Source organism: Drosophila teissieri, chromosome X, assembly GCF_016746235.2.
Source record: "Drosophila teissieri strain GT53w chromosome X, Prin_Dtei_1.1, whole genome shotgun sequence".
Classification (NCBI taxonomy): domain Eukaryota; kingdom Metazoa; phylum Arthropoda; class Insecta; order Diptera; family Drosophilidae; genus Drosophila; species Drosophila teissieri.
This window is the reverse complement of record NC_053034.1, coordinates 12,850,658-12,865,675: the sequence shown is the minus strand read 5'-3', so window position 1 is coordinate 12,865,675 and position 15,018 is coordinate 12,850,658. Positions and strand designations below refer to the sequence as shown.

At 41.2% G+C, this 15,018-nt stretch overlaps 1 protein-coding gene across 1 annotated transcript in view; it reads right to left on the bottom strand.

The window, feature by feature from the left end:
* LOC122624477 (adenylate cyclase type 9) overlaps positions 1-15,018 on the bottom strand; it is a 44,129-nt gene that overhangs the window by 26,029 nt on the left and 3,082 nt on the right. The window contains exon 2 of the mRNA XM_043804029.1: positions 4,597-5,128. Within this exon, the coding sequence (XP_043659964.1) occupies positions 4,597-4,605 (9 nt within the window). The 5' untranslated portion in view covers positions 4,606-5,128. The remainder of the gene's footprint in view (positions 1-4,596; positions 5,129-15,018) is intronic.

Here is a 15,018-nt window from a genome sequence, read left to right as displayed (position 1 = left end):
ATTTTTTGATGATGATATTTGGATTTTGGCCGAAAATCGGTTTTCTGTGTTTTAGCGATTTAAATATCAGTATTTTGACCAGAACATTTGCAATACTGGTCCAAATATGGAATGTCATATCTCGTTGAATTCGTAATTAAATTTCCAATTGAACTGTGTTTACAGATAAAATTGAATTTTTTTTCAAATTTTTTCCATTTCTTGATGATGATATTTGGATTTTGGCCGAAAATCGGTTTTCTGTGTTTTTGCGATTTAAATATCAGTATTTTGACCAGAACATTTGCAATACTTGTCCAAATATGGAATGTCATATCTCGTTGAATTCGTAATTAAATTTCCAATCAAACTGTGTTTACAGATAAAATTGAATTTTTTTTTCAAATTTTTTCCATTTTTTGATGATGATATTTGGATTTTGGCCGAAAATCGGTTTTCTGTGTTTTAGCGATTTAAATATCAGTATTTTGACCAGAACATTTGCAATACTGGTCCAAATATGGAATGTCATATCTCGTTGAATTCGTAATTAAATTTCCAATCGAACTGTGTTTACAGATAAAATTGAATTTTTTTTTCAAATTTTTTCCATTTTTTGATGATGATATAATATTTGGATTTTGGCCGAAAATCGGTTTTCTGTGTTTTTGCGATTTAAATATCAGTATTTTGACCAGAACATTTGCAATATTGGTCCAAATAGGGAATGTCATATCTCGTTGAATTCGTAATTAAATTTCCAATCAAACTGTGTTTACAGATAAAATTGAATTTTTTTTTCAAATTTTTTCCATTTTTTGATGATGATATTTGGATTTTGGCCGAAAATCGGTTTTCTGTGTTTTAGCGATTTAAATATCAGTATTTTGACCAGAACATTTGCAATACTGGTCCAAATATGGAATGTCATATCTCGTTGAATTCGTAATTAAATTTCCAATCGAACTGTGTTTACAGATAAAATTGAATTTTGTTTTCAAATTTTTTCCATTTTTTGATGATGATATTTGGATTTTGGCCGAAAATCGGTTTTCTGTGTTTTTGCGATTTAAATATCAGTATTTTGACCAGAACATTTGCAATACTGGTCCAAATGTGGAATGTCATATCCCGTTGAATTCGTAATTAAATTCCCAATCGAACTGTGTTTAAAGATGAGGATTCTATTTTTTCACATTTTTTTGCAATTTTTGATGAAAAAATCATGTTGTAACCCACATTCTCCCATTCATTTATTCGATGTGTCTTGTTTCCAAAATGAACTGCTAACAGCCGAGCTGTTCGTGTGAAAAGTGACAAAACTGGTCGAGATACGTGTCATTTTGCCGTGTAACATGTTGTTCTGTTTCGGGGTCTTTCGTTCGCCTAGTTTGTGATTACAATATTTTTTACGGCATACTTGCAGGCGCAGATCCTTTGCAACGACATGCACGTATATCCTTGGGCGCTGCAACCGTGTTCATGTGTACACGTTTCACGTGGAGAAGTTTCGTTCGGTTGCCAGTTGTCCAGTTTTCCCGTTTCCTGCTCTTCTCCCATCGCAGTTTTTTCCCCATTTTCCACACAGTTGTGATGGGCGGCTGCCTTTTTCCTACCTGACCCACAGCTCCTTGTTGGCCACTTTTGTTTGCTTGCCGTAACTTTAGTGCTGTGTCAATTTCAGGCCACGACATTGCGACACTTTCTTCGCCTTCTGGTTTTGCGAGGGGAAGCCCCGCTGCCTGCTCCACTTTCCCCATTGTTATTGACTATTTATTTTTCATTTAGTTTATTGCGGATCAGGGCTGGCTGTTTGTCTTTCGGGGGCAACACGCAAAAAAAAAGAAAAAAGAAAAGCGGACACAAGACACAGATACAGATACATAGAAAGACAGAGGAGTGGAGTGGAGCAAATCGCGCTAATGATTCGAGGCACCTGGCACCTCTCCGCCTTCATTAAAAACGCATCAATCAAGGGAAATCAATGCCCGGACAACAACAGATTCGAGCTGCCAAAGCAGCAAGCAGCGATGATGATGATGCGGACGATGGGAATAACCAGAGTGGAAATAGAAATGGACAAATGGACATGAGGATGTGGTTAAGGATGAGGATAATTCAATGACAATGTCATGGGCGAGGACAAGTTGATGGCAGGGCGGCCTAATTGCCAGACGCCATAATCATCGCCATCATCATCATTACCATCAGTGGCATCCATTCGAGTCGAGGCAAATGACCAAGGCACTCATTAAGTCCTCAATTGAATCGTTTCGCGTTTCGAGTGCTCCTAATCCGCAACTGGTGCACTCGGCAATTAAAGTTAAGCATTCACCCGGCTAAGTATCTCAATTTCAGACTCAGCCTCTTCTCGGGATTAACTCACTTCTGATGGAGCACCAATTGTCCAACTGGTAATGATTTTCAAGTCCCATCGCTCTTTCTATTCGAGGGTCGCATCTCTAAGCTCTCCAAAAACCGCTTTCTATCTATTTTCTATTTATTATCTTTATCTAGAGGAAAGCGAGTTTAATTTGAACTTGTTTCTGGAACTATTTATATTCCTCTAGATGTATATTCATCGAAAGCGAGGCTTGTAATCTTTGCAAATTTCCCTTAGTTTGGCCTACGATTTCCCCATTTTAGTTCGTTACTTTTTGCCTGTCATCCCATCCCTCGCAGATCGCGCATACGCCGCGTAAGCCAGCGCAGAATAACATCGAAATTCGCATTTGCAAATTTGTTGCTCCCGCAGCTAACTTTTCCCTCCGACGAGCGGGTTGAAAATGCAAATATTCTCCCTAATAACATGCCAACCAGCAATTTGACCGAAAAGCCATGCACAGCGAGAAAAAGTCATATTCTTGATGAAATTACTGGGTAAAAATAATGAAAATAAAAGCGCCAATGTTAATTTTCGTTTATATCGAACGTGAGAGTTTTTTCCATATCGGATGGAAATGGACTGGTTCATGAAAAAGGATTTTTATTGGTAAAAATATAGTTGCCATTAAACTACATTTTCATTGCTATTTTCTCGCAGTGCAGTAGCTTTGGAGCGCTGGAAGTTGCGTTCCTTGGCTTCTGTGCAACTCGGACGTGAATGAGCACGTGGATGTATGGATGTGCCTGTGGACGTGGACGTGGATGTGGATACGGACATGGTCGACCCACTTAGGAGTGCTCGCGATGGAGACGCCGGCGTGGTTGTCGCGCTCCGTTTGCTGCATAAATCATGCGGCAAAAGCACAAAGTCCTGCCAGGACGCGAAATGGCAGTGGGGTAAGTTGGGGCAAGTGGGGTGGCTCAAATGAATTTGTAAACAGGTGCAAATTAGGTCAATATTTATGTCTGCGTGTGCGAGCAGTGGGTGGGTGGGTTGGTGGGTTCCGTGCTTGTTTATGGCGACAGCTGCTCGACTCCGTTATTGCCGCCTGTTGCTCACGATGCTGCCACCCTATAGGTATGCTCCATATAACCGTATACTCGTATACTCGCCACATGGAGTCTCACATACATAAACATGAGGCGATGGCGACGGCAGACGATGACGATGGCGATGGCGATGACGATGACGACGTCAGTGACCCAAAATTCAAATGCCTATGCGGGAAATGCCAGCAGGAAGTGGCAGTGGAGAAAGGGCAGCTAAGGAAATGTAAAACCCACGGAACGCGGCTCCAAAATAATCGTAAAGCCACCATATAATCTTAAGGTCAAGAACCGATGGCGTTCGAGATGCTCCAAGCATTTGTATTAAAAAAGGTTAACGAATGCACTTAACATTCCCAAAGAATAATACATATTTTTGCCCAAGGATTAAAACAGAGAGAATAATTTAGTAGCAAAAAGTTACTACAAAGAGTATAAAAATAAAAAATAATTTGTAATACGAGTATGATTGTTAGCATTTCTATATTGTGTGGATCTGAATTGCATATTATTATTAATATTAAGTATTATAAGCCAGTTGCTTTCCATCCAAGTCACGTTTAAATTGGCCGTGTTATTGTTGAAAAAAGGTTATAATTTCTTATCTCTCTTGTAGAAAATGGGCAATTCGATTTTTATCTAGCATTTATTGCAGTTTATTCCCCCTGCCAATCACCCACTTGTATATGTATAAGTTTATAGTTCAAGACTTTGTATGTGAAAGCGACCTCTTCTTGTTCTTCTTGTTATGAGCACAAACACACTAACTTAAATACACACACACGCACACCACTCTGCTCACAAATAGGTTCTTGTGTCTCTGTGTTTGTGCGGTTTTTTGCTTTTAATGTGTTTGATGCTCTTAAGTCTTTTGATAGAATAAACTGAAAATCGATTTTAATTCAATAAAAATGGAAATTCTGACCCCCGTCTCTTTAAAAAGGCTGCCTCGAAGAAAGGCTCTCTGTCTCGCTCCTTTCATCATCCTTAAGGACGCACTGCACTAACTATAGATCTAATATATATTTTGATATAAAACTTTTCTTCATTCCCTCTTAATCCTACATATCCATGATATATTTCCATAAATATAAGTACAATGTACAATGTATTACGCGCACTTTTTAGTTGAAATTGCTATAAGCGCACTCTTTTTTTCTCTGTGTAACTGTGACTTTGGCTTACCTCAGACATTTCCTTGATATTTTCGTTTCGTTCGAGTTCAACGGAATTCTTCAACTTTCCTTGATGTTTCAGTTGAATGTTGTTGTTGTTGTTTTTGTTGTTCCTGCAGCCTTTGTTGTTGTTGTGTCTGCTGGTGGCGGTGGTGGTGGTGGTTGTGTTGTGTTTTGTATTACTATAGCTGCTGGTGGTGTGGGTGGTTTGGTTTGGTTTGGGGTGGTGGTGGTGCTGTGTGGCGGTGGCTGTGGCTGTGGCAGTGGCCCTAGCCTTAGCCCTAGCCTTGGCCGTGGGCCAGTGTGGCGCCCGTCGCTGCTGTTGTTGTTGGCTGCCGTTCTTGCAACATCCACCGATCGCCTCGCGCCCACATGGCGTATGAGTGTTTTTCGTGGCCGCAGCCCAGTGGAGACTGGAATCGAGTTTGCTGTGCCGCCGGTCGCCGCAGTTTCAGTTGCATCATGAATGCCTGCAACAAGTGGCCGGACATAATAACAGCTGGCGGCGAGTGGAGCGCTGCCGCCTCATGGCTGCCACATGCCTGAAACACAGATGGAGAAACAATCAGTAAAAATATATACAAATCAAAGCTAAAATCAATACAACATAATCAATATACAAATTAAATTAATATTCATAATAATACATATTATTACGAGGTTTTTTAACCAGAGCTTTGTTAAGTCTCAATTGAAACAGAATAATAAATAATAGGTAAACTAACATTTGAAAAACCAAACCCATTAAATAAATAATCGTGTTTATTTGACATAGAACCATCTGCCGCTGTCATTTCTCTGAGTGTAAGAAGAGCGCGAGCGGCAGTTAATCAATCAATGATCGGGCGATCAATCAGTCAAACAATCAGTCAGCACGCACCGAGATACCTGTTCTGATCGCGTGGCAAGGGGTGGGGAGGGGGGTTGTGGCAAAGGGGCGGGGGAAGGGGGGACAGTTGACGACCTTAGCGACGAGTTCAAGAATCTTTCGGTGATAAATTTCAAGTTTTATTTTTCGCTGGCTTTGTGTTCATCGATTATCGTTGGCGGCTGTTTGTCTGGCTTTTAGAGAGAGGTTGAAGTAAATATATGTATATATAATAAATATACATATGTACATATGTATATGCATATGGGAAATGAGGGGAAACAATTAGAGATATTGAGAAAATCGTGCAAGGCCCAACTTTGCCGCGACTCAACTTTGATTCAATTTGTCGCCGCTTTTAATTAGCATCTAGTCGCATTTCCAATTCTCTGAGTCTCCATCTCCATCTCTACATCCATCTCAATCTCTATTTCAATCCCAATCGCCACTTGTCGCCATCATCGTGGCCAAGTGCTTATCCAATGCATCAAGTTGTTTGTCAGTTTCCATCATCGCTCAGCAAAACTTATTTTCCAAGCTATTTCACAAACTTTAGCTCAACGAAAAACTTCAGACATCGTGAAACGCGGCGGGGTGGCAAAAAAAATTACTATCCGAGCATCTGATGTATGAGCCATGAAAGTTGAGCAGATTTCCAGTGACATGGTTTCGATAAAACTCTATCAAGTTGTTGCTTTCGGAAAGTGTGATAAGTGCATTATATACTTTCTCAAAGAATGATGTCTAAATTGTTACTTTAATATTCATTTTTGATTTAAAACTTGTGAGAAACTTGGTGCTGCTTAAGAAATATATGTTAAACAATGTGTAAACAGTTGCCCATAGAAATTGAATACTTCTTTCGTTCATTGCTTATAATAAGTTAGGCAATGTGACTTATGTGTGCATTTTAATTTCCGGAAAATGTGGAATAATTTGGCAACAAATTGTGGCTTGTCTTGCCGCCCGGAAAATATTTAAAATTGTGATAATCAATTGCCGCTCTCGCATTTATTTCGTAATCCTACACACAACACACAATTCATGGCCATAATCATGTGATGGGCCATGCAAGCGCACTCATGGCGCAAAGTTGCGAAAAGTCCGATTATCCTTATACCCCCGGAATGGCCGGAACCACCCGGAACCACCCGGAACTCCCCGCAATCCGCCCAGAAGTCCCCGGAACCCTGCGCAACCCCGTGGACAACGGGAAACCCCCGTCCGACAAACGGAGATGGTAATCGGGGCACACATAATGCATAATAATGGCCCCAATGATAATGATGATGTGCTCATGAATCCCGCTTGTTTGGTGGCTTCCGCTCCAGAGGAAAAAAAAAACAAAAAAACGAGCATGGAGAAACATGCGGGTGGGGCATTGCTCCACAGTGGGTGGCCACGGGGGGTGGGAAGGTCGCCAGCAGGGGCAATAATCATGTAATGATACTGCGGACAAATTCCACTAAGCTGCTAAACTCTACGGAGCAAGTTGAAAGAGCAAGCTGAAGAAGCTAAGCATTAAATCAATTGATGTTTTACGTAATTCTTACATGGGAATTGACCATTTCCAGTTTGGGTTTCTAATTCGCCAAGCAATTAAATGTAAAGTCTGCAAACTATTACTCATTGAGTTTACACAGAAATCAATGAAACCGTTTTTACTACTTGTTTACCATTAGTTTATACAACATAAAAAGCGCCGGGGAACATAAGCCCATACAAAACGAAACATTTTCGACTTAAATTGGCTCTCAGGTGGGATTTTGGCTGCTATTATGGCACATATAAGTCGATTGCGAGGAGTGATAATAACATTTGTGGAATGCCAGAGAATACCTGGAAATTTTTGCACTCCGGCCAGCTTGTAATTCGAATATTACAATGACTTAACCCCATCGCCCTTCGATTACATTCCCTTTTTTTTGTTTTTTTATTATCACTTTCATTTTGCGCCAAGTGCGACGAAATTCTAGAACGTCGAACATCGAAATTGTAGCCGAACAAGAGTGCCAGCCAGTCAAATAAAACCAGACACTCGTGCCAAAAATTTACGAGAACAATGAACATCTGTGAATCCGAAACAAAATGAAAAGGGAAAGTGTTCAAAAGTGTTCTTCAGAAGAAAGTTCGAAAATCCCTTCTGTCGGTCAAAGTCAAAGCTTTAATGGCGCGCGGTGGAAATGTGGAAAAATGGAAATGTGAAATGTGGCAATGTTTTCAAAACGGTGCGGTTAAGCTTAAAAGTTGGTCCTCTTGTTTGGCTGTTTGGTAGCCGAAGTTTGAATAAATTGTTATTGCATTAGGCTGGGGCTTTGACTTTTTGCCTTCAACCATTCATTTCACTTTGCAGCGATACATTATTGAGCATGAAACCTCATCGCGTTATAATATAATCCATTTATGTACAATGTATTATTTATTGTTTTGTTTTAGGTTAATTATAAGCTATTTAAAATACCACATCGCAGTGCACTGCTACAATTTGCCAATTGCTGAAATTACCATAAATAATTATATATGCGACAGTTTCTAAACTTTAAGTGCCGAATATAAGAGGTAATTAACATTAATGCCCAGCCCACTTGCTTTTGCATTTTTACTTCAAACAGCAGGCACTTAAGCCCTTTTTTACTATAACCTAATTGCCGATTTACCAGATAGCCTAAGTTCCGACTTTTATGGCCGACAGATATGGCTCTGGCCACGCCCCCAACTGAAGCCCCTGCCACGCCTGCTCATTTTAGTGATATTCGAAGGTGTTGCCAGTTCAGGCGATGATGAGGTTGCTCCGCTGATCTCGGGGGGCGTGTAGATCGCAGATCGCAGATTGGGCACTTGGGCACTTGGCATTGTGGTTTGTGGATTGCGGATCCGGGCATTAACAAGTGCAAACACTTCCTTCCTGTCGATTTAGCTGTGTCGTTGCCCGAGATTCATCACTGCCATTGCCAGCAGCGGCAGCATTATCATAATTATTTATTGTAAATCGTTCGCATGCAAAGGAGAGTGATTACTTCCTGTTTTCCTCACATATAAACATATATGTATGTACCTGTACATATATTTATATGCATATGTGTGGTAATGGTGCAGCTGCAGAGATGCCGCGATCGGTGGCGGTGTCTCTCGGTTGTCTCGGTTGTGGATGTCTCGGATTACGGCACTTGCTCCGCCGGTTGCAAGTCGATTCCAAGTCGGCCACTTGGCGGGCTTCCCTTCTTGCCGTTGAGATGCCAATGTCAAGTCGAGATCTCCCCACGCGATATCGGTGCACATTGTATATACATACATACATATATGCACATATAGCTTTTCGTCTGAGCTCCGTCTGCGTCGTAATTAATTTGTATCAGCACTGATTGCACTTGTCACGCCTGCGGCCCATTGCCCATTGTGCCGGTGGTGTAACTAGCTCACTTGCTCGAGTCTTTCCCCCACAGTCCATTCTTTTGTCTAGCTCCGAATGCAGAGAAATGATCGCAGTAGTATCTTACAGCCGTTTTTTCGCAGTGCACTGCCTTACAGTGCACGCCGTCTTGTGACGCATCGCAGTCAGCAACGAAACAGTAGAAGAGTAGAAGAACAGCAACTGCAGTAGATAGAACTCAATTCCATATTGTTTATACAATATTTATGGACGGATTATGTCATTTGACAAGCGCAATTGTTTGCTCATTTACAGCTCCGATATCGGGCATTTGAATGAACCCCTGAATGAACGGCTGCAGCAAGTGCCGAGTGTTAAGTGCCAAGTGCAACGGCAGGAAGCAGACGCCCAGACACGATAGAATGTGAATGTATATATATATACCATATATCTGGGTAAAGTCCCCAAGTTGGACAATGCAATCGCAATTTGTTGTGTGCAGATCGATTAGGGTTGATAAATGCGATGCAAAGACTTTGATACTTCTTGTCTGGCCACCGGGAACGTGTGGGTTAGCACTGTCGATAAGAACGCAGATCCATTAGGTAAGAGATCATAAAAGTGCCGCTAACTATATATATTCTAATTATTTAATATTGACTATAGATGTATGTTATACATATTTGTACACTAATTAAGAATCTCTGCGATTTCTGGATTTCCACGGATTTTGGTAACCTTTTGGTTCCATTAATCGTGCCACTTGACTAAAGTGAAGCCCCAATAGTGAAGCTGTCCCAAAACGATTCATTGACTGATTGCCCCACTTGTTGGGGTTGCCGCTGCTGCTTGATGTTGCCGCTGTGATGTTGCTGCTGCTGCTGCTGCTACAGTTGCAGTTGCAGCCACTAAACGCGTGGCACTTTCCGATTTCGCAATGTGCGGCTTTTTTGGCTTTTGCGGCTTGTGCGCCGTGATTATGCACAAATTGCTCATTAACATTTGATATGATACTCGTACGCTGCACTACCAGTGTGGTAGTGCGAGTGGCGCAAAGTCATCATCATCATCATCAGTCAACGCATACAAATGTGCCACACACTGGGACAAATTCTCGAACAACTTTAGAATTTCGCTAGGAGTTTAGCAACTATCTCAAAGATACAGAAATGAGCTTGTTGATTTGAGTGCTCAAAATGGTAAAAGCTCTTTCCTACAGATACTTGGAATTTTCAAAGTATATCTCCAGAACTTAGCCCATTTTACGTGACCCGCTTTGTGGCTGTGTAAGATCTCGCTGCTCGAACAATGAATTGTCGACTTTGGCACTGAACTGATTTCGATTCCTATTCTCTGGTCCTCAGGGCACATTGACATTCACAACTACACTCACATTCGGGGGAATACACTCACAATCACGATTAGTGCGCCAGACAGTAAGCGCTCTATAAATATTTAAAGCGAACTACGTGGCATACTTTGTGTGTGGCATATATGTATATGCGACATATGCGTCTATATGTGTGTATTTATATGGAAACTGCATTCCCGTATAATCACTATAATCACTTGCTAAGCCAAGACTTAGCCAGACGAGACTAAGAACAAAAGTCAATGCAGCTGTTTCTCTAATTGAGGCCAGGGGCGTGGCAATCGGGGGCTCTTTATGGCCAGAACAATGCAAACTGCAAGTGAGCCTCCCCAATTGTGAGGTGTAAAATAAACTGTGTACCCGGTCAATAGCTCTCTATAATTATCAAGAAAAAATTAATTATGGAAGAAAAACACTGGGCAAACAACTGGCGAATCGGATTTCAAATTCGTTAAGTTAAGCGAACGTGGGATAATAAAGAAAGAAATAAAAAAAAGGGAGCTTCGAAAGAATATACATGTATGTACATACAGGGGGTGCAGGGTGATCTCCAGTGATCCCTGGGTGAATCAAATGATCCCAGTGATTCCATGCCGTGCGGTAATTACCCCTAAATGCGAATGGAAACATTCTCATTTTTATGAGGCACACGCTGGCCGGCGAGACAATGTGTTTATGGATCGGATCGGAGCAGATCGGTGCGTTGATTGCTTTATTCGCAGCGGAAAGTTCTCCGTCCAGGCAGTGGATCCAGCGGATCCATCAAAGCATCATAGCATCATCAGCCTAATGATAAGCGGAGCCATCATCAACAGCTTGATTAATGCTAATCATCCGCCACATGCCGAGGGAACCACCAGGAATCCGGGGGCATTCGATGCGGAAAGAGATGTGCTTGTGTAATGCGGGGAAATCGAAATGCATGGCAGGGAATTTTCCGCGGAAAATCGGAAGCGGTGAGTTTATGGGGAAATGTTAGATTTCCTATCAATGTGGAATGGAAAATTGAAAAACTGTGTAAACTAAAAGGTGGACAAGAATGTAGTAAAAGCTCAATGGAAGCCAGTGGGTTAGAGATTCGTGATGAATAAATCATCATCGCCACGAAAATGGGACTGCAAATGAGGAGCAAGTGTGCCATAAAGCGGCGTGTGAAGTTTTCCCAGTGGTCAGTTCTTGGGGAATCCCCCATCCCCCCTACACACACACACACATAGCTTTATGGCCTAGCGCTGACCTCGACACGTCCTTGACCTCCGCACATCAAAAACACACCCAATTCCCTGGCGATGGGATGCATGTAATTGGAAGGGGATGGACAGCTTGTTATTGTTCATGTTGCTGCCACATTAAATGGGAATTGAAAAATTCATTTTTAAACATTTGTTTACATGACTCCAACAGAAGAAGAAGAAGAAGAACTGAGGGAGTGGGGCGGTGGGAGGTTTCGGTTTGGTTTTGGTTTTGGCTTTGGCGCTCATGAACTCGAAGCACAAAGTCGAAAAGTTGAAAGACAAATAAACGACGGAAAAGTGCAAATAGGCGAAAAAACGGCGGCACCAACAACAATAAAAGACACAGATTAACAAAAACAAACATAAACAAAAGAACCAGATACAACAACTAAATATAACAGCCGTTGAGGGGTAATGAAAAAAGGCAGAACGAACACCAATCACAGTCAAAACGAACTTTAAATACACTCAGCTACTAACTAAAATATACGCAGTAATAGTAATATATACCAATCATTTGTTGAAACTCCTTCTTTGGCAATTTTATTAACTGACGCCACAAGATTCGAACAATAAATCCAAAAATAGTTCAAATGCTTATGTCTCCTTTGATAATATTATAAGAAATAATTTCAAATTCAATCATTTTTCCACTCTATGAGTCTTGATTTTATTGCATTTTCCATAAGCTTTGTGAAAATTAGTGTTTGTATCTTATATTTTAAATCTGCTTCAAGATTTTTCCAGAGTGCTAGTTTAAATGGAATCGTGATGATATAAAATCGCTCTGCTCGCTGGTGAATATGGGAAAATGTAGAACTTTTTGTCGGCGCCATTGACAAGGTGTTTAAAAACATGGCAAACTTTAGCGAGATAATTTGTGCACTTATTGTTGCTTTTGCTGAAATTTCTGGCTGTTTAATTTTCTGCCAATCTGCCAATTAATGGTGTTATTTCTGTTGTTAGTGTGGCGTACAATATTTTAACAATACCGATTTATTTATCTGGTTTTTATGCCCCTCCCCTTAATGTTTATTTACATTTGCTTTGCGAATTGTTATTGCTACTGTTGAAAAAACTGTTCAGTTTTCAGTTCTCTGTTTTTTTTTTTTAAGCGTGTCGGTTTTTTCTCATTTCTCATTGAATTTGGGCTTCTGTTGAAGTTGAAGGCTTGTGGGAGATTTTGTTCTCGAAGTTTTAGTTTTATTTTTGTTGTGTTTTGTGTTTGTGTTTTATTTTTTGTTTTATGTTTTGCAGAGTGACAGCTGTTCACAAGTGTCTGGCCAGAACGGAAAGTTGAAACGTCAGTTGCAGGAGCCTCTGTGTTGGCCAAATGTAAACCGATATCCCGGGGCTGCTGTCACCAGAAGAAGAAGAAGAAGAGGAACTCGAATCCTCGAGATATACTCGTACACCCAAACTCACCGATGCAGTTGATGCCCACGAAATGAGATCGGCTATTTTTAGCGCCTTATAATTTATACTCAAATAAAACTTGAAGCAGGCGAGAAAAGTTCGCAGTTGCCCACAAATCAGATATTTTTGTATCGCCAAGTGCCACTCGGTCTGTTTACTCCCGATTTTAGCGCCCTCCGATCCCAATTCCCAATTCCCAACTGAATTGCCACCCCTCCCTCTCTCTTTCTCTCTCGGGGGCATGCCAACTCCCCCTGACCCACAAAGTGCCCACTTTTGCTTATTTGTAATTGATACTTGATCTGGTGGAGCGTATAAAAGCCACTTTAGGCGTTGCCATTACGTCACCTTGAGTCAGCCTTAGCTTCAGTTTCAGTTTCAGCTCCAGCTTCGGCATCAGATTCAGATTCAGCATCAGATTCAGATTCAGTTTTAGCTGTAGCTTTAGCTTTGGCGTCATAGCCGCAGTAACAGCTGTAGCTACAGATACAGATACAAAGATACGGATTCCGATTCCGATTTCGATTCCGAGTTTGAGAACGAACCCCAAGCGAAGAGTAACAAATTAAAATCGGAAAAATAAATGCCATGCACCTCATTTTGCATGCCCTACGCTTAATTTAATTTATTCCCCTACTAATAGTTGTGCTTTACATTAAATATTTATTTACTTTTATGGCATTTTGTAACAAACTCAGTTTTATATTGAAATTACATATATTGAAAAATAAGTGTTTACTTGGTCGTGAGACTCTGATTTGAAGTGAGTGTATAGCAGGGGAAAAACTCCAAGCCGAGTCTCAATCAAACCAAAAAGAGACATCTAATTCGGCTCAACTCAGATCGGCAGTTGAGATCGCGTCGACAGCAGCAGCATTAGCAGTTGCCACTGCACTCGGAAAAAAAGGTGAGCTAAATAACAAAGGCAAAATAATAAACATTTTATTTTTTACACTTATTTGGTTAAGTTTTCTGAACTCTCCTGCACAATTCTCTCTTTTTTTGCCAGTGCATCAGGTTTGAGCCGAAACAGCTGTTTCTGCCATGGATTTTGATTTTTTCAGAGCTACTTTTGAGACGCCGTCGCTGTTTGACGCTCTTCACGCTTCGGAAATTTGTTCGAGAGATTTTCAGCGACAAAGTCTGAAAACTGAAACTGGTCTGGCCACCACCAGCCCCCTTTTGGCCCCGCCCCTTTTCGACCATTCAGCCCACTGCCATGTGTGTGCGAGCATTGAAAAGAAAAACATAAATTTTATACGAGTAATTTAAAAATTCATACAAAAGTTCAGCACAGCCAAGCGACACGAAAAAAACCGTGTTTATTATTATTTTATTTTTATTTTTATTTGATTTGTTTGCTGTTGCTTTTGGTGGTGGTGGTGGTGGTAGTGATGTTGCTGCTGCCATTGCTACTACCACTTGCTGCTGCTTAATTAATCAGTTTTAATTTTAATTTTCCATAAATAAAAGCAGCAAATTGTGGCCCATTGTTGCCGGCCAACAATGCCACGAAAAGTTGAATGTCAAAATGGAAGCGACCCTTCAAAGGCACAGAAAACTGCAGGGGAAAACCTCAAAAAGAGCTTGGTTTTGGGTGGTCATTTCTTTTTTTTCCCCCATTTATGTTACTTGTTGTTGGTGGCCTTTTGCCTTTTTCCTTGCCAGTTGTTTGTGTATTTGCTGTTTTGTGGCAAGGACCTCAACGCACGAGCAGCAGCACCAAATGTCCTGCGGTAATAAAGTGAAGAACGAAACTCGAGGCAAGATGAAAGCCAAGGGGGGAAACCCCCTCCCTGTTCGACGAGCATAAGAAGCAGAATCTGGGGAAAAGCTGCTGCAGGAAAATGCATTTGAATGGACTGCAACGCAGGTGGGGGGCAGCCGGGGGAAATGGCACAGTCGGGGGATTCCCCGAGGCGGCAGGGAAAATTCGTTCAAGGCAGGTGAAAAAACAGGTGCACAGCACAGAAAACGGATACAACCTTTACATTAGTGGGTTACTTAGCCTCAATGGAAAAGGTGGCGGACTGGGGAAACCCCACGTTACTCAGCTCAGATATTGTTAAAGCAAAACGCAGCTTACTTGATCAATGTAAAATCAACAGGAAATGGGTGGCAGTTATTCAAGTTTAAAGTAAACTAGTTCAAGTACTAAATGTACTTAAAGC